The sequence below is a fragment of the Hipposideros armiger genome, unplaced genomic scaffold, assembly GCF_001890085.2.
Source record: "Hipposideros armiger isolate ML-2016 unplaced genomic scaffold, ASM189008v1 scaffold_66, whole genome shotgun sequence".
NCBI lineage: Eukaryota > Metazoa > Chordata > Mammalia > Chiroptera > Hipposideridae > Hipposideros > Hipposideros armiger.
Window position 1 is genome coordinate 4,380,949 of NW_017731416.1, and position 21,013 is coordinate 4,401,961.

At 37.9% G+C, this 21,013-nt stretch overlaps 1 protein-coding gene across 1 annotated transcript in view; it reads left to right on the plus strand.

The window, feature by feature from the left end:
- RAPGEF6 (Rap guanine nucleotide exchange factor 6) overlaps positions 1 to 21,013 on the plus strand; it is a 211,190-nt gene that overhangs the window by 116,449 nt on the left and 73,728 nt on the right. The window contains exons 8-13 of the mRNA XM_019642167.1: positions 8,610 to 8,787; positions 10,774 to 10,910; positions 13,365 to 13,523; positions 14,091 to 14,243; positions 17,535 to 17,699; positions 20,503 to 20,610. Of these exons, the coding sequence (XP_019497712.1) occupies positions 8,610 to 8,787; positions 10,774 to 10,910; positions 13,365 to 13,523; positions 14,091 to 14,243; positions 17,535 to 17,699; positions 20,503 to 20,610 (900 nt within the window). The remainder of the gene's footprint in view (positions 1 to 8,609; positions 8,788 to 10,773; positions 10,911 to 13,364; positions 13,524 to 14,090; positions 14,244 to 17,534; positions 17,700 to 20,502; positions 20,611 to 21,013) is intronic.

Sequence of the window (21,013 nt, forward strand, 5' to 3'; positions counted from 1 at the left end):
ATGGATGCATAGTGGGGTTCTGTATCTTTGGCAAGATCCTGGAGGAGAGTCTGAAGCATCCATCGTACTTACTTTAGCATCTACAGGATGTCCACCTACTGGCTAGCCCACCTGAGGCTGAGACTGGGTGAAGCTAGAGTACACATACTGCTGTAGGGCCATGGCCTGCTCCAACCTTCCATGTGTTTTTCTTCCCTGGTTGCACTCTCTAGCTCCTTCTGGCTTTTAAGAGATTAATTTTAAGATTGGATAGACAGCGGGCAGCTGTACTGCACATCAAAGGAGTGTCTCCTTTACAAAGTGAAGAAGGCACCTTTTCATACCCAGAAACCTGAAAGATAACCATTGGCTCTCCTCCCTTGATTATCACATTCAGCACCAAATCGTAGCAGTTCTGCTTCTGAGATCACAAATTGTGTTTGTGTTTGATGGTAACTGAGATGTCATTTACATATATATTAAAATTCATCCTCTTCAGTATAGCCATACATCTTCATAAAGACATACAGCATTTCAGAAAGTACTTCATGCCCTTTTGTGCTCAGCTCCTTCTCCTGACTCCCAGTCCCTGGCACCCACCAGTCTGTTTACTGCCCTGGTATTATATATAGTTCAGCATTTTCCAGAATGTCATATAAATGGAACCATATAGTTAAATGATAGCACAGTGAAACTTATACAGTAACCAATAAGGTAAAAAAAAGTAAGCTCAATGAATTAGGGAGAGTGGACAGATCAAAGGAGCAGAAATAATGAAATTCTAGAACCAAAACAAAAAATCAAGATTTAAAGGAGAAAACTATCATAATACTAAAGTCAAATATGCAAACATATAAGATAAAATCTTTTTAAGAGTGGCCAAAACAGGTAAAAAGTTTCAAACTCAGACTGTAGACAAGAGCCAAAGGATAGAAACAGTATAAAAGTTAAAAGAAACAAACCAACAAAGATAAAAACAAGAAAAAGAAATCAACCTTTAAATAAATAAATATACATGCCTACATACTTACATGTATTTGTATACGTGGAATGTAAATCTGAATTGAAATGGACCAAATGGTAACAATGTTTTTCTACTGGTGGTAGGTTTGTGGGTAGTTTTCTTAATGTTCTTAAGCTTTTGTTTTTCTCAGTGAACATTAATTTTAAAGCTGATGTAAATAGAGTGTACAGTTAAAAATAAAAGTTGAATGAATTGTGGGAAAAGATTAAAGGAATAATTAGTACAGGGTAAAAGGAATAAGAACATAAAAATGATTGATAAAATATATCCCCAAAATGCAAAATTTTTAGCATATAATTAAAAAAAAACATGGATAAGGAAAATAATACATTTTATTATAACCAAATTGTGTGTATGCAGTCAGATCATCAGGACAAAAACAAAGGGCTTAAGAGTTAAATCTCAATACTGGACGCCTAGTCTTTCCCTGGCCTCAGGCCTCTTTGGAGTACATGTTAAAGGTATGAATACACCCTTTAGTTACAGGTAGAGGTTTTCTTCCTATGTACCTTGGCCAGCGACAGTTGAAGTGTTTTGTCTGGTTATCCGGATTTTAAATTTCAGCATTTAGGAGATTTTGAAAGGGATCACCTAACCCAGTTCATGGCTTGTAAAATATCAAAGCCTTGTGAAATAACGCAAGTATTTTTAATTTGGAGGATTGTGAGGAAGAGAGAGGAGAGCCATCCCAACATCATTTTTTAACAGGAAAATTGTTTACACCGTTTTATATGGCCTAACGTGACTATGCTCCTACACGTTTTCTTGACAATTTTCATGTCTTCTGCTTTAAAAATAAAAGCTCTTTGTTCTCAAAGAAACTTCAAAATAAAGCAGCTACCATGGTCTGGGAAAAATACAAATAATGGTTTCGGTGTGAATATGTTTTTAATAAGGTTAGCTTAAAAGTTAGCTAAAAGTGTGCATTAAGATGTTAGGATGTTCTTGGGTAGAATATTTTATGTATCCTCAAAGAATACTCAAGAGAAATAGTTTTGCTTCTTTCTAGGTTCCTTTTTCTGTTTTTTTGTTTTGTTTTGTTTTTGTTTGTTTTGTTTTAAGATTTTTTATTGGGGAATTGGGAATGGGAACAGCGCTGGGGAGTTGGGAGAAAGGGAACAGACAAGTTGCCATCCTTTTGTTCTTCAGTCTAGTCGTGGAGGACGTTGCTTCACTGGCCCAAGTTGGCACCATCATTGCGCTCTTCCCGGGCGAGGCAGATCAGTCGCCGGCTTTTGGACGGCCGCTCACGGAGGCTGCTGGCCGCTCACTCTGGCTGCTGGCTACATATATGCTGGCCCATGGCAACCCACTGCCACAGGGGCTGCAGTCCACACTGTCACCGGCGACTCACGGCAGCCCAGCTCCAGGTTGAGCTGTTGTTCAGCATCTTAGCTGTAGAGGGCAGTGTCACTGGTCCACATATGTGGGATCCGAACCGGGACCCTCTGGCGTCCCAAGCCAGCTCTTAACCAACGCGCCACTCAGCCGGCCCTCCTTTTTCTATTTCAGTCTTTTCCAAAAGCTGGAACATTGTGAAGTGTTTATTCTTGAACTAAAACGCTTGTCTTTTCATTAACTTACAGTCCTGTGCCACACAACGTTTCAGTCTGTGATAGACCACATATACAACAGTGGTCCCCTAAGAATTTAATGGATTATAAGCAAAAAGTTTGTTTGCGATGTTGAAAGAAGAGGCTGGACCCAATTAAGGTGTTGAATTTACTGCTAGCTCTGGGTGATTTAAGGAGGAGGCTCAGCATACTGGCCACCCAGCCTGTGCCCACCCAGACTTGGCTGAGGCCCAGAGTTGTCCGGGGAGAAGGGCGAGTACTGGGGAGAGGGGTGCCCTGGAGCTCGCCCCTGCACACAAATGCACTTCTCTTCCCTTCTGCTCCCATTCCTCCCTCTGCCTCTTTCTCCCCTTCTCCCTTCTATTATTTCTCCTCTCAGGTTTTATCTCATGGATCTTTCTCCATCTATGCTCTTCCTCCTTGTCTCAGTTCCTCTCTCCCTCCTCCTGACGACGACTGTCCCCAGTGGCGCTTCCCTCCACAGCTCTCCCCCAGGACCCCCCAGTGTATGTGTGCATGCGCACACACATTCTTTTATACCGTATTTTTATTGTGCCTTTTCTATTTTTAGGTTTGTTTAGATACACAAATTCTTACCATTGTGTTACAGTTGCCTACAGTATTCATGACACTGTACAGGTTTGTAGCCTAGGAGCACAGGCTCTACCGTACAGACCGGTGTGTAGTGGGCCATGCCCTCCGGGTTTGTGTGCGTGCACTCTGTGATCACAAGGACGGAATCGCCTAATTGCACGTTTCTCAGAACGTAGCTCTGTCTTTTAAGTGACTCACGACTGTACTTTTAAATAACGTGAGGCACACATTCTTCCCCCACTTATCTCTTTTAGCTTCTGTGTAGGAAATACATGTTCCTAACATGCCCAGTGCTTCAGTCACTACCTCTGGCAGCATGAGTCCTACTTTCAGAGCTCTGCTGCCCACCTCTCCAGGACTCTGGTGCCACGTGTCCACCAGGGTGTTCTTTTACACCCCAGCCAGCCTTGCCCTGCTGCGTGCTTCCTTCCACTTGTCTTTACTATTTCTGTTAAGAATATCATCTGTTCTAGCCCAAAATCTATCCTCTTTGACTACTGTCTTTTTTAAATTCCACGTGAAATAAATTGCAGAAAGTTATGACCTTACACCTCTATTTTAAAAGCTTCAATGCTTCACCATTACCTAATTCACACTCTTCACTTCATTTCAATTATATTCATATTCTAAGCCTTTCACTTTTAACCACAACCTGCAAATCTGCTTTTATACTCCACTCTTCCCCACTTGCGCATCGTAGATTCTGGTGCATGACTGATAAACTAGAGCTATTCTCTGAGCGTTTTTGCCTTTTCCTAACTGTGTTTCATAATGCTGTTCTTCCTGCTGCTCCACCTACATGACATTTTCATATTTTGTCTCATGTCGTGGAACCCCAGTAGTTTTTCTGTGGGTAATCTTTTTCCATTCCTCTTTTTAGTGTAGTTACACATACACTTGACATTTTTCTTCATCATAGTACTTTTGGGACGGTAGAGTTTGTTTCTTGTATATGCCGTGCTGAGTCAAGCACAGTTTGGGTACTTAGGACGTAATCTGGAAATTGTTTTAGTTGAACTACATGTGTAACTAGAAACCAGTGTTGCTTCCAAGGCTAACTACTCACTAAACCTTGATGATCTGAAGCAGAGGAGGCTTCACCTTGCCTGCCCGCCCTGCTGTAGAAATTGCGGAATGGGTTAGCCTGGACAGCACTGCTAGGAAGGATTAATTTCACAGGGTTCTTGCTTTGAGCAGAAAGACAAAGAAGAAACATAAGGACTAGCTGGTCCATGAAAAACGTTGGGTGGAATACTCAAAATGGGAATGCAGAAAAAAGAAGCACTGAAAGTCTAAGATTCTGGCTTAATATTTGCTCTAAGTTTGAAAATGTCGTATTTGTAAGTTTGTATAATTTTTCATTCTAACCTGTAGTTCCCCTTATTGTTGCTTCATGTTTATCTGGATGCAAACAGGAAAAGGATATCCTCTGGTGGTTTATTTTGGGAAGGCCAAGTCATCAGAAAATCACCTCAGACTGCCTGCCTGCCTTACCAGATTGTATTTACACATATACATAGAGACTCATTCATACTGTGGGAAAGGAAAAACATAAGAAGTTTAGTGCTTGTCTTACTAGCCATTTCACCAGTATACTTTTTTGTCTAGACTTAATTCATTTATCATAATCTTCTTGATGGTCTGTTGTATTCCAAGTGCTAGGATAAAGTAGGTGAAAGGCCAGGGCTCTGATCCTTTGTGTACCCTGCTTTAATGAAGGTGGCATTTTTTGTAGCAACGTTTGGTATTATCGTACAGGTCTCTGAGGCTCTGTTAAATATTCTTTTTGGCTTTTTTCCTGTCTTTGTTTTTCAGTTTGGGTATTTTTTATTGCCCTTCTTCAAGTTTATTCTTCTTATGGTTTACATTTTTTTGTTGAGATTTACCATTTTTCCCCTAATTGTTTGTATTTTCTTTCAAGTTCTTGAACTTATTGATAATAAATGTCAAAAGTTTATGTCTTTTGATTCCATCATCTCTGTCATTCCTGGGTCTCTCTCTTGATTGATATTTGTCCTGGTTGTGAATCACATTTCCCTGCTTCTTCACGTGTCTAGTAAGTTTTTATTGTATGTTGGACATTGTGGATACATTTTTAAAATTCTTCTCTAGTTACTAGAGGATTAAGCTTTTTTCCCAGGGACTGCATCCTCAGAAGCATCATTCTGGTCATCATATCTACCTTTACCAAGTGACCTGCCTTGCTTTGTTTATTCAAGGAATTAGACCTTGGACTCTGTTTGGCTCACTTTATTTACTTATTTTTTGAATTACCAAATCCTTTTAAATTTCTTAGCATGTTGTTGGCCACCGTTTCTTACTTTTTATTCAATCCTTATTTTGCTACTTTATTCACACTCACAAACTCTTAACAGTTTAATATGTTCTCTTAACTAATTTTATTTATCTTTTTTCTTTGCATTGCACTTTGAAAAAAAAGTACAGGTAAGGGAAGACAATTGTCAGGATAGATTAAATTCGTTCCTTTGCACATGGCCTTAAAAGATTCTTAAAAGAGTTCTTTCAGTAGCCTTCTCCCAGTCCCTACCCATGACTTGCACTCTCCCTAAAGAGTTCTTTTCTTTTCTTTGTTTTTTTATTAAATTTATTGGGGTGACATTGGTTAGTAAAATTATATAGGTTCCAGGTGTACATTTCTATAATACATCATCTATAAATTGTGTTCTATGTTCGCAGGAGTTATTTTCTTAAATGTCTTCACTTCTGAGGCAGACGACAATAAGCCTTTCTTATTGTCCACATAACTCAATTGCATCTTGCCTTTTTATGTCGTGAGCCATCTGTCTGTTTACCAGACGTAATCTAAAAGGTGAGAATGGAACTAGGTTGAAATAGTCTGGGTCAGGGGATGAAAAACTGAGACTGAGATGAGGACAGGGTGGTTTCAGAAACCAAATTTATAAGGTAGATTGTCTTTAAGAATTGATAAAATGGAAAAGACTATTCCAGGGGTGAACTACTGTATTCTGAAAAATTAACTTGTATAGAAAATATTGCTTTAGTGTTTTTAAAAACTAAGTTCTTAATTTAAAATAAGTGTATGTATATAAATTAGGCTTTTTGAAAAGTCATTTTAGCATGTACACATTTTTAAATTAAAACTACTGTCTCTGAAAAAAGATTTTAATCTGGTAGCAAGCTGGTAGTTCCAAAGAGGAATTATTTAGAAATCTACTCCACTTTTATACCCTGCTGTTCCACAGCCAGAAAGTAACTCGGGGAGCATGCTAGTCATGAGGTGGGGTTGCCCCCACATGCTCTTTACCAGACAACGTGTCTCATTTATAGATCTCAAGTTGGGTGTTTAACCTGGTTTGTTAACTAGCTGTTACTTGAAGCTGTGCAGAAATCCAAATGAAGTGTGAAACAGGATCTTAGAAAACAAATTAGGACTCTTTCCGTTGCACTAATCAGAGTCTTTACTTGAATTAACGAAAACCAGAATGGATTTATTGACCCACAGAGAAAGCAGAGGCAGCTCTGGCCTCAGGGAACCTGGATGCTTGCAGGTCTGTCTGTCTCGAGGCCCTTGGCTCCCTCGTTTGCCTGCTCTTCCCCCAGCTCCTGTGATGCTTTCAGTCGTTGGTATGCTTGTGCTGTGCTCTTTCTCTCTCCTACATGCTCTGTTTCTATTGCTTTGTTGCTCTGTGTCCCTGTCTCATTCTCTTCTTATGTCTACCTTATTGTTCACTGCACTTCCTCACCAATCCCTTGCCCCTTTCTCTGCCTATTGGCTCCATTTTCTCCCACCACACACCGGCTTTCCCGTGCGACTGTAGGCTGCTCTGCATCACATTCTTCCAATTCAGGAACCAGAGAAAAAAAGGATGTTCTGCCCTCCAGCTCCAATTATAAAAATCCAGAGATGAGGCCTTTCTACCTTAGCTTACAGAGCCAGGGGCAGGGCACTGTTCCCCAGTGGCATCTCGGGGCTAAGTTGGAGGGGAACAGCAATTCCCTAAACGAAGGAAGATCCTCTTCCGGGCAGAAAATCACTAAATGTGCAATACAGGAGATGAGATTAAGTATTTGAAGATTCCATAGTCTTCATTAATACTCACATTTGAGTGCTTGTTTACTTTTATGAAATTCCTATGTTCAACTCATTTTTTTTCTGTCACTGCTTCAAAATTAATGCCTTTTCATTAATATGAATCTAATGAGAGTAATATTTGGAGATATTGCCTACGAATCCACTTCAGGACAATTTTTATTTCCTAAAAGACATCTTCATTGTTTTCTGTAAATGATAAATTTAGATATTTAAAAATCTGCTAGTTCCTTTATAAGTATCTGAGACTAATGTTTCCAGAGTTGTGGTTTGGTTGTAAGCATAAGTTTATATTAAAGATTGGTTAGAATAATTTCTAATCTTCTTGATACAATTTTAGATTCAACAGTTAGGCATTGGGAAATGATCGGTATTTGTTTAACCCTTCACAACTGGTCTATTTTAACACTTTTCAACACTTTTTACCTGTTTTATGCTTCTGTTCTTAATTTATATAATTAAGCCTACTAGACTCTAAACCTCAGTGGTGAAAGAATAATATTTTATTTACAACAGTCAGCATAGACTAATAGGTACTTAGAAAATAATTGTTGGGCCGGCCGAGTGGCGCGATGGTTAAGAACTGGCGTGGGACGCCAGAGGGCCCCGGTTCGGATCCCACATATGAGGGGCAGTGACACTGCCCTCCACAGCTAAGATGCTCAACAACAGCTCAACCTGGAGCTGGGCTGCTGTGAGTCGCCGGTGACGGCGTAGGCTGCAGTCCCTGTGGCAGTGGGTTGCCATGGGCTACCGTGTATAGCCAGCAGCCAGCGTGAGCGGCCAGCAGCCGCAGTGAGCGGCCGTCCAGAAGCCAGCGACTGATCTGCCTCGCCCGGGAAGAGCGCAATGATGGTGCCAACTTGGGCCAGTGAAGCAACGTCCTCCACAACTAGACTGATGAACAAAATGACAGCAACTTGTCTATTCCCCTTCCCCAATTCCCCAGCGCTGTTCCCATTCCCCCAATTCCCCAATAAAAATCTTTAAAAAAAAAAAAAGAAAAGAAAAGAATTGTTGGTAAACTCTCTTTATCTTTCCTGCACTTCATGTTTTAGGAAATATACTTTTAGGAAATACAAATGTGTGTTGGAAAACAGGTATTAAAACATTTAGTGATGTTTGGGTCTCCTAACCATTTTATATTTATGGGCTCAGATTTATCACCTAGATATCAGACTGTAGAATAATGAGTCTGTATTTTGGGCAGAGAGAAACCTTTTATAAATAAGTATTTTGTTTTTGATATACAGTATTGCCTGATTCTTTATAATATTTGGTAGAGAAGGATAGTTTTGATTAATTTAAACTGTAAACATAATTTTTATAACATGAAATGATAAGTGATCAAGATCTCTTTCTGTAGGCTACGGAAAGTGAGGTAGGAGATGTAGATTTAACACGTCTTCCAGAAGGACCTGTTGATTCTGAAGATGAAGAAGAGGAAGATGAAGAGATTGATCGGACAGATCCACTGCAGGGGCGGGATCTTGTTCGAGAATGTCTTGAAAAGGAACCTGCAGACAAAACTGATGATGACATTGGTAAGAAACACCTCTGTTTACAATAAAAATTTTATAGTTCAATTCAGATATAGTTACCTATCGAGGCATAACACATTACCTTAAAAACATAGTGGCTTAAAACAACACACATTTATTTTCTCATACTTTTTGTGGATAAGGAATTCAGGTAGTGGCCTAGCTGAGCGGTTGTAGCTCAGTGTCCTGAGGTTGTCATCAGAATGTTGGCAGCCATCGAGGCTTTGCTGGGCTGAGCTGAGGACCTATTTCTAAAGGGTTTCCTGACATGGCTTTCGGCACAAGGCCTCCATTCCTCACCATGTGGGCCTCGCCAGAGGCTGCTGAAATGTCCTCACAACACGGCAGTCGCTTTCCCCAAAGCAAGTGGTCCATGGGAGAATAAGGCAGATGCCGCAGTGTCGTTCATGATCTGGTTTCAGGAGTGACATGTCATCACTTCTTCCAAGTTCTGTTGGTCATGCAGAGCAACCCTTACACGGTATGGGAATCAACTGCATGAGGACATAAATATCAAGAGGCAGGGATCACTGGGGCCATCTTTGAGGCCGGCTGCCCCAGTTTGAGAGCCTGTTTGGAGGGTCTAGCAGGGGCACAGTTCCTTGTATGTCCTAGACTGAGAACCATTCTCCTCTGTCAGGGAAGATCGTCTACCTTGACCAAACACATAGCTTGGGGAGAGGATGCTTGCAGGGCTGAGAGGGAGGAGGAGGACACCCACCTTGCCAGCCAGATCAACTGAATCAACCCTGGCAGTCAGAAAGGTGACAGATGTCACAGCCAGATCACCCTCACATCCTGGCTGCCCAAATTTATAAAACAAAAGCTTTGGTTCCATTAAAGTGATTTTCCCCCCTTCATGTCCATATGACATTTAAAACATAGTGCATCAGTGTCCAGTGTCCATGGATTACCTTTTTTTTTTTCAATTTGTTATCAAAAATCATATCTTCTCTAGCTTGAAAAAAATATGTATATATAATTTTTGGTTAAAACTATGAATTTTCTTTTATGTAATTTCTTATAGAAGTAGTTACTATGCTTTGGGAGATTGAATAATACTAAGGATCTAATGTTATCTTTAAGGACAAAGAATACCTAGTATTGTATTGGTACAGATCAATTAAGATTTTATCCTAGATTTCCCTTTTATAGTAGTCAGAGTGCTGCTATTCAAATCAGGAGATGCTGCTACTACTAATAATCATAATATGCATGATTAAAGATCAATACATTTGAACATTCCTTTCCACTCAAATGACATATAATGTAGTTAAGTAGCCATCAGTTTAGATTTATGTTGTGAACCTTATCTGGACAGAAACCGAAAGTGCATTTTGAGTGATAAAGAATTGTATACTATGTTATTTTCACAAAGCTTTTAAAAATTGAAATATAATTAACTCCCAGTTATCTGTGGGTGGATAGCACCATATAGTTGTTTCTGTTTCAGCCCTTTATTACTCATGTATCCATACTAGGGAATGGCCTAAGGCAGGCACTCAGACATTTGTTGGTTAAATTAAAGAGAGTTACCTCGTATTATTTTGACAAATCTTGAATTAGAATTTCTCTAATTTAATTATTGACATTTATTAATAACATTTTTGCATAAAAACTCTAGCCCAGTAAAAACTAGACGAAAGGGTTTTTTCCTGATCTATTAGATTAAAGTACATCACTATAATTGAACCACTGTGGAGTGGCATCTCAGACTAGCAGATCAGATCAACTGAGTCTGTGCGGTTCCTGGTTCTGTGTGGGAGCTTGTGAGTTCTGGTATCTTCCAATATGCCTATATTTTCATGTAAGTCTGAATATATCGGTTAACCAAATAACTGATTTTTTTAGCCAGCAGTCATCTTGTGCCTTGGTTTCTCTACTTCAGCAGAATAAATTCATAAGTTGATTAGGAAATTGGGCATTGAATTGTAGATTTGATTATAGCTCTGAAGTGTAGTCCTTGATGCAGTTTCTGTTTTTATGTAGAACAATTGCTGGAGTTTATGCACCAGCTCCCTGCATTTGCAAACATGACCATGTCTGTAAGGAGAGAACTCTGTTCAGTGATGGTTTTTGAAGTGGTGGAGCAGGCTGGAGCTACTATTCTTGAAGATGGACAAGAGGTAAGTTAGCAAGTAAATGCTATACAGTATTTAGTATGGGAACGAGCTAATGCTTAGAATTTAATTTCCATGAACTTGTGTAAATCCTGGCTTAAAATGTGTACAATTCTTTGAATGAATGCTGAGCTTGGGATAGTTACAGTTTCTTAAGAGATAAGTTTTTATTTTTGTTTTTGCTTTATGTACTCTGTCTTAATTTTGATTTTCTAGCACACCTTGCACAGAATAAATGTTTAATAGATAATCATTGAACCATATTTATTTTTACTTCTCAAATTAAGTAGTAAGACTTTTTTAAAAAAAAATTCTCTACTAGTATTCTGATATACTTGTCATTATTATTGTTTAAAATGTTTACCAAGTATTTACTCAGCTCTCCTTGTCCCTTTTGTGTATCATATATTTAAAAAACAAAATGAGGGAAATGTATTGGTACCTATGCCTCCTAGTGGACTGCTGTCAGGTGAGGCATTTGTGTAGCAATTCTGTGTTCAGAAATGCTTGATGGCAGCTTGTGGATTGGTGGAGGGAGAATGCAGAGGAATTGAAAGGTATTATTGCTGTTTGGAAGTACTTCGCTATTTTCTTATCAAACTGATAAAAATTAATGCTGGGATTTCAGTCAGTGAGCATTGTTTGTACATTGCATTTCTGGAAAGTCATTTAGAAATATGTGACATGGACCTCAGAGTAGTAACAGTTTCTAATTTATTAATTCCACTTGTGAGTGTCTTTCCTCATGACATAATGTAAAACACAAAGAGTTATGCCAAAAGATGTTGATTGCAGCATATTTATAATAGTAAAAACTGGAAATGACCAAAATATAAATCAGTTACAAGCAGCGCTTAACTAAATTATTATACAGCTACAGGATATAATATTAAGTAGGTATTGAAGTTATTTTAAAGTTGGATGGAAATTGTTTGAGGGCAGGGGTCTTATCTCTAGCTTTGATACATGCTTTTTCTGTATACCCTAGAAAATGTTTGACGCATAGGATATGCTCAAAAAATAAAATTTGTTGAACACATGAATACAGCATTAAGTTTTTTAAAGGCAGGATAGTCTATTTCAACAATATGAAATAATATAAACATAGGTGAAAAATAAATTTTTAATACCAAGTATGAAACAGTGGGATTTTGAGGAACTTTTGTTTTCTTTTCCACAATTTTTTGTAATCTCTCAATTTTCCACAGTTCTGTCAACAATTTGTTTAGCCTTCATGTACATAAAATATGCCATTCATTTTATTGGGGGAGAAATTTCATGCAAAATTTTTGGCCTGTAGCTATGAGTTAAGAGTGGACAGTGTGTAGCTTTTGTTTTCTACAATCACAAGTAGGGCATGTGTATGATATGTAAATAATAATTTTGTATTAGAAGTTTTATCGTTAATGGCAAAATCTGGTTGTGTGGTTGGCTAATAAGCACAGTCCCTGTGAAGGAATGTTTGTGGCTCATTCAGTGGGTGAATGCATAGACAATTTGAAGTTTTTGATATATTGGGTTGTCGGAAAAGTCATGACGCATTTTTGCAGTGAAAAACAAAAAATACGTCATGACTATTCCAGCAACCCAATATTTGTGATATTTATCTTGAACACTGCAGTCTCAGCCCCCGACGGAATTTAGTGTAATCCACAGATTGCACAATGTGTATGTTTTATATTTGCAATAGCCAAGAAAAGCATACTTATGAAAAAATATTTCTTGTTTTCTGACTCTCCTTCAGAACTGATAATTCAGATTTCCTGTAAGTCATGTGAAAACTATTGAAAGTTTAGGCCAATAAGAGGGATAGATACTAAATTAGAATAAGTGGTCTTTCATGGATACACAGCAGACCTTTAGATTGTATCTCCTTAGAACATTAAATGCCTCTATATAAATAAAGGCGATCTTTTCTTAGGAGAAATTTTGGATGCTATTTTATTAGATACGCCTTAAAATTCATGCTTTTAGTAGTCTTTCTGAATTAATCACTAGCTACCTTTTTTTTTTTTTGAGTGTTTGCTGTGTGCAAGGCACTGTTCTAAGCAGTTAATCTGTATAAACTCATTTACTTAACACAGAAGTTCTGTGATAGGTGCTGTTATGCCCATTTGAGCAATAGAGAAAATGAAACACAGAGAGGTTAAATAACTTGCCCAAAGACACTGGTCAATGTCAGGGTCTGGATTCAAATTCCAAGAGCTTGTGGTCTTAACCATTATGTTATTTCGTCAGTTATGAAAGCTCCTGAATTTATTTGGTGACTAAAAGAAGAAAGAGTAAAATAGGCTTCAGTGGTTTGCATAGACAAGCATAGGGTGTTACTGACAAGTATTTAGTAATATAACCAGATCTTCCTTTTTCTTTTTAAAATTATACAAATTCTATAAATTGATTATTTTTCAAAGTTAACTATCTTTTTAAAAAGATGCTTAAACCCTGTCTTTTTCTTTATAGCTTGACTCATGGTATGTTATTTTAAACGGCACTGTAGAAATCAGTCATGCAGATGGAAAAGTTGAAAATCTCTTTATGGGAAATAGTTTTGGAATTACTCCCACTCTGGATAAGCAGTACATGCATGGTGTTGTTAGAACTAAAGTAGATGATTGTCAGGTAAGCTTATCTCTTTGGTCATGTATTCTTGTTTGTTGATTTAAGATGGCTGAGCCTGTTTTTCCTTCCTTAAAATAAAATAGCTTCATTTGAGAATTAATGAGTTTCAAAAGCTCACAGTTAATAAAGGAAACTAGATTTTATATCTGGCTCTTTGGGAAATTGAACAAGCTATATAAACTCTTAAAGAGAATATACCAAATAAATGTTGGTTTGTTAAATTTCTATCTATTAGCCAGTTCTTTATTTTTTTAAATAAAGGAAAGAAATAGGAACTTCTGAGTTGTTTATTTCTAACTTACTCCCGCTTCATGTTTCTTTGTGTAGTGTCAGTTTTGCGAGAAGACGATTTTCACTTCTCTTTTTAGAGAAGAGTTCAAATTCAGAAACTTCTTAGGTCTCTTTGTGCGTGAGTTTATTTCACCTTGACTTTTGTTAAGCGTTAAAGGGATTGAATAAAAAGAACCGATGCCACTTGATTTCTTACCTTTCTGCTCTGCCTTGGTGCATGGCGATGTATTTATGTACTATAGGTTTATTAATTGTCCTCATGTTGTTCTCGGACAGTTTGTCTGCATAGCCCAGCAGGATTATTGGAGAATTTTAAATCATGTGGAAAAAAATACCCACAAAGTTGAGGAAGAGGGAGAAATTGTTATGGTGCATGAGCACCGGGAGCTGGATCGCAGTGGAACCAGGAAAGGACACATTGTTATCAAGGTGGGTGTTTTTACTTGTTATTCTCGGCACTGACAGTATGAAGCTCTCATTTCAACTAACAGGCTTTGAAGCACTAATTGAGTAATACAAGATAATTCACTAATTTTGAAATCTAAGTAAATATATTGGTTCTTTTGTCTTTTTCTAAGTTGGATTTTATACATTTTAATGATAAAGGGTGACAGTGCCATACCAGTATGGATAGGATATTATTTTAGAATATACTGGTCTGTGTTTTCCTTCTTAAATTGATTTTTTAATCCGTTGATAATGGGAGTTAATTTCATCAAAGGCAGCAATACAGCAAAACCTTGGATTGTGAAAAATGTGGTTTGCGAGTGTTCCGCAAGACAAGCAAACATTTCTAATACATTTTAACTTGGTAAACGAGCGATGTCTTGCAATACGAGTAGTTTGTTTCCAGAACGAATTATGCTCGCAAACCAAGGTATTACTGTATTTAGAAACAAAACAGAAAATGAAAGGACCAGCCATAAAGACATAAGGAGTCCTAGATGAAGATGTAGAGTGAGTGCTTACTGGGTCTGTGACATTAAATAGGCATTAGCTTCTCTGAACCTCACTTGCGTTATCTGAAGAGGGGATGATATGCCAAGACTTTAGTAGAGCTAAAAGGGGCAGATCAAAGGCAGCAGCGTGGTTTAGTCGAATACTGATGCCTGTACTGTTCTCCCTTCTCTGACTCCCCCGTCCCCCACCCTGTGCCACTCACCCCCTCACCCACCTGTCTCTTTAAATACCTCTAGTTGTAAATAGGGCAATTGTAGTTGTTAAGAGAGGAAATGAACGATGATTGTTTCTCCCTTCAAGCTAGTCTTGGTTGTAAAATAAGTAAATTTTACTGTAAGGATGAGAATTCTCTTCTCGCCCATTAATTTAATTATATTGGTGTGGCCTCGTATATTGTATTCCCTTATTACCACAAGTGTTTTTTCAGTGGTCAAATTGTCCCAGACTTGGCCAGTGGGACCCTCTTAAGGCTGACTCCTGTATCCTTTCAACATGTCCCCATCATTTTTTGAGAGCTTCCTTATCACCTGGCAAGAAAAGGTGTTCCAGGTTCACCTTATACTTTCCCTGTTCCAGCTTTGGAATCAGCCCTTTCTCCAGCGATCCCAGGATCCTTCTAGTGGAGAATAGCATTTGAAAACCACAATCTGGGCACTCACTCTATTTATTGCTACTGATGTATCATTGCTCCTAGAGCGTCTCCTCAGACAGATCTAGGAAATATATGTATGTATTAACTATAAATACATACACACCTATAACTTTGCATATCTATCCATCTATCTGTAACAATCATGAGTTCATACCAATACTCCCAATTCCAGCACTGTACCACAGAGTTTTTTCTAGCCTTTCTGTACCATATTTGTACATGCTTTCTCCAACAGTGGCTCTTTTTATGCTCTGTATAGTTACTTATTTGCCCATTGTAAACCAGGCTCTACCATGCCACTATCTCCTTAGCACACCATCTCTTCACACAGTGCCTTGCTGCACGACTCATCTTTAAAGTTTTTTTGTATTTTTTTTTTTAAAGATTTTATTGGGGAGTTGGGAGAGGGAAACAGACAAGCTGCTGTCCTTTTGTTCTTCAGTCTAGTTGTGGAGGACGTTGCTTCACTGGCCCATGTTGGTATTATCATTGTGCTCTTCCCAGCTGAGTCAGATCGGTCNCCTTTTGTTCTTCAGTCTAGTTGTGGAGGACGTTGCTTCACTGGCCCATGTTGGTATTATCATTGTGCTCTTCCCAGGTGAGTCAGAACGGTCGCCAGTCCCTGGACAGCCACTCACGGCTGCTCTTGGCAGCTCACACTGGCTGCCGGCTACACACGGTAGCTTATGGCAGCCCACTGCAGCCAGCGGCTCACGGCAGCCCAGCTCCAGGTCAAGCTCCTGTTCACCATCTTAGCTGTAGAGGGCAGTGTCACTAGCGCTCATATGGGATCTGAACTGGGGCCCTGGTGCTCAGAGCTGGCGTCCCAAGCCAGCTCTTAACCAACACGCCACTCTGCTGGCCCTAAATAAAGTTTTAAATACATGGCCTAGTCTTCACAGATTTCCTCAGTATTCAGCCAACCTACCCTACCAACCTATCCTGCCTCAGTGATTTCGCCAATCAGAATAATGGCCTTTCTTTAACATGTTGATGAGTTCCACCCCTCACTTAGATATACATGACCTAAGAACATGACCTAAGAATCAGGTTTAAGTTCTGGCCTAAATGTTAAATACAATTTGGAACTTCTAGAGTGTTTTGGAGGATGGGAGCAGATTAGGAATGACATGTTATATGAAGAGCCTTACTTCTGACTTCCTTCTAGAGAAATTATTTATATAACATTGTTAGAACTGGGTACCTTTTTTTTAAAATAAATTTTTAGATAAGAACATTGTTTGTATTAGCAAATGTTTACCATACAGTTATTCTGACCAATGAAATTGTTTGGATGAATGCAGCACATTGAAATTTGAGGTTATGGGTAGCAGTTGGTTTTTATATTTGGCACAACACCTGGTTTATTTCTATATTTGTTCTTTGTACCCACTTTTGAAAAGGCCACAAAGGTAATAAATTTTAACAATGATTTAGAGAAGCTCAAAGATTAGCAGTAGGTAAATGCTGTTTATATTCCTTTTTATAAATTTGGAGATGGGTAAGCAGTTAAAACTCTGAATTAAATATAAAAACTATTTATGGAACTTCTGGTTCCTCTCAAGATGATGAACCAGCAGGGAGAAACTATAGAAGAGGAAACTTCTATTCTGGAAAGTGACAGCAAAAAAAATCTTATCTTGAACTGGTGTGTTCCTATAACCTGAGGCAGAGGAGAATTTGGAATATGGTTAAATTTGGAGGAGTTTCTTTGTATGTATTTTTTTTTTAAGTTTTACTCTTACCTCTCCCTTCTGTTGCCTTGAAACAGTTATCATGACATTCCCCCCCATTGCAGTAGATTTGGAAGTAACAGTCCACACCAGGAGTATATCAGTGAAGTTCAAAAGCCCTGCTATCATGAAATACCAATGAAAACAGCTATGGCTGAGTAAATTTTTATTCCTCTGCTTTTTCCCTCTAAACCTCTGAGCACTGATTGATTACAGCCCACAGACTACCTACTCCCAGTGCTAAGGGTTTTCAAGGTGAAACGCTTATCTGAGGGTTTGTCTAAGGCCTGACTATACAGGGAAGTAATTAATAGGAATTCTTTGCTTTTGAGCTATTTGTTTATTTTCTAATCTTTTCTATCCTTGGATTTTTAGGCAACACCTGAGCGTCTCATCATGCATTTAATAGAAGAGCATTCCATTGTGGACCCAACTTATATAGAAGATTTTCTATTAACTTACAGGACATTTCTTGAAAGCCCTTTGGATGTTGGCATCAAACTATTAGAATGGTTTAAAATTGACAGCTTAAGGGATAAGGTTGGTTTTATAAATATAAAAGGCATGAAAGTGATTTTAACCTTTAAATTTTATTCATAAAACCTTTTGCAGTTGATAAATGTTTACTTTGTTAAGATTTAATTCACCTAAAAAATTAGTGAGTCAGTATTGATATATCTTAGTGTAGTTACTTTTATGACAAAGTAGCATGTTAAAGGTAGATAGGAGCCTTAAAAGACAAAACTGAAATAAGGCTGTGGTGTAGCTGTAAATTCAGAAAACATGATAGCAGCATGAGAGTATTTTTTAACTGTATCAAAATTAGTTGTTTCTGGAGATCAATAAAACATAAGTTAATAGTTTAGAAAGAATATTCACCAAGTAAATATTTTTCAAGAGGGTTTAGATTGTTTGTAAGCCCCCAAATAGAATATAGTTATTATTCTTATTTACAGACTTTACAGTCATTTGAAAACATTTTTTTACCTTAATTTATATCTGCTGAGACTTACTTAAATCTACTTTTCAGTATTTTTTGCCTTCAACATTGTTTGCTATTTTGAATAGATTATTTTACTTTATTTCATGGAGTGTTTATACATTTAATGGAAAGACTAGTGATACCTTGTAAATTGGTAGAACATCAGTTTTTTTAAGAAAAATAAAAGTAGGGCCATAATTGCCTACTGTGTCTGAGTTATATTTTAAAGGAAATGAATTAGATGTAGCTGGACTGTGGAATTCTATTGGTTAGGAAACTAACGTGTCCAAAACTATAGGCTTGTCCCTCCCCCTGCTTTGCAATTATATATAGTTACCTTGGTTGCTGAGGAAGTAAACAATGCTAAGAATGAACAAAAATAATTTAGAACCAACTAGATGTCCGTATGCAAAAGAATATAGTTGTACCCTTACACCATATATAAAATTAACTCCAAATGAATCACAAACCTAAACATAAGAGCTAAAGTCATAAAATTCTTAGAAGAAAAAAAGGGGTAAAAAATCATGACCTTGTATTTGGTAATGGTTTCTTAGATATGATACCCTAAGCATAAGCAACAAAGGGAAAAAAAATAGATAAATTGAACTTCATCAATATTAAAACCTTTTCTACATTAAAGAACATTACCAAAAAAGACAGGACAACACATGGAATGGGAGAATATGTTTGCAAATTATATATCTGATGAAGGCCTAGTATCTAGAATATAAAAAGAGCTCTTAGAACTCAACAACAAAAAGACAACAATTTAAAAATGAACAGGGGACTTGAATAGATGTGTTTCCAAAGAAGATACATAAATGGCAAGCAAACTCATGAAAAATATGTTAGTCACAGGGAAACGCAAACCAAAGCCACAGTGAGAATCTGCTTCATACTCACTAGGATGACTTTAAAAAAAGGAAAGGAAATAAACGTTGCCAAGGATGGGGATGCGGAGAAAATGGAATTTCCATACATTGTTGGTAGTAATGTAAAATGGTGTAGCTACTGTGGAAAATAGTTTGGTGGTTCTTCAAAAGGTTAAGCATAGATTTACCACATAACCTAGTAATTCTACTCCTAGGTATATATACAAAAGAACTAAAAAAAAAAGGTGTGCAAACAGATTGGTATACAAATGTTCATAGCAGCACTGCGGACAATAGCCAAAAGGTTTTCGGAAACAATCCACATGTTCATCATCTGATGAATGGATGAACACAATGGGAGACAGGCATATTTCCCGTATTTCCCCATGTATAAGACACACCCTATTTTGGAAAATTTGGGGTCTAAAAACTTGTCTTATACAGTGGTTGTAGGTTTTTTTACTTGGGCATTTCCCACTTTTTTCGCGCTTGTTTTTTTTTGGGTGCTCATACAACCACTGTATAAGATGCACCCAGTTTTTAGACCCCAAATTTTTCGAAAAGGGGTGCATCTTATACATGGGGAAATACGGTATTCAACCATAAAAGAAATGAAATATCAGTACATGCTGATATTTCTCTTTTCACGCAGGAACCTTGAAAACATTATGCTAAGTGAAGGAAGCCAGACACAAAAGGTCACATATTGTATGAAATAATCCAAAATAGGCAAATACCAGACAGAAAAGCAAATTAGTGGCTGCTAGAGCCTGGGGAGAGGGCAAATGGGAGGTCGCTGCTCAATGGGGGTGGGCGGAGGGAATGTCCTGGAACCAGTGTTAGTGGTGGCTGCACACCACTGTGAACGTGCTAAACGCCACCAAATTGTAAATTTAAAGTGATTTAAATGGTGGGTTTTATGTGTATTCCAGCACAGTTTTTAAAATATGTGACTTAATTACTTACATTTTAGCTAGGCACATTATTTAACTTCCATTTGTTAGTTTTTAATTTTCTGTTAATCTATGGCACAAAGTAGACAAATGTATTCACAACTTTGAAAGTTAACGGTATTTATAAATGAAGAAAGTTTCAGATTTGTTTTTGTAAAAATTTCGGTTAAACATGTTTTGGGCTATAGAAACACCTTTGACATGTTTGCCTGCCCTTTGAAGCTTGCATTTTAAATACACTGTCTGAAGTATACATCTGATGTACTACTTACATCGCTTTGCATACAGGCATGTGTTTCCTCATTGAGGGCCAGAGTCTCGGCTGCCTGTGTTCCTTGTGCACCCAGGGAAACAAAAGCTTGAACGAAACCATGTCTAATTAAACCTTTTGATGAACCTTTTGGGTGCAGGAGAGGGGGACAAGGAGCTAGCTGTAAAATGCAGTTCTCCCTCCGTTTTGGACATGCTTGGGAATCTATTTTATGAAAGAATGCCTCTCATAACAATATGCTGCCTCCCCATGTTTTCCACAGGTAACACGGATTGTATTATTATGGGTAAACAATCATTTTAATGATTTCGAAGGTGATCCTGCTATGACTCGATTTCTCGAGGAATTTGAAAAAAACCTGGAAGATACAGTAAGACTCAAAAGGATTTATCTTCTCTAGAGTTTAGGGATTCCTGCTCACCACCCCCAAGAATAGCAATTCTTCTGTGTTTTGAATGTCTGTTCTGAGAACTTCCAAATCCGTATTTTATTCTTTATTCTTCTGCTCATCCTCTGCCACTTCAACCCAAACAAAAATCATGCTTCTTCCTGACTCTTCTGTTTCTGTTTTAAGACTAATGATAATGTTACCTCCTAGTCACCCAGGCTAATAAACTCTGGTGTACATGTGGCCCCCTTCCTTTAAATTCACTGACCAAGATGTCCAGTTGGCTGCCAAAGTCACCTACCTAGGTCACTGATTTAGGCATCCACATATTCCTGTACTCTGAGCCATTTCTTTTTTTTTTTTTTTTAATTGGGGGGATGGGAAC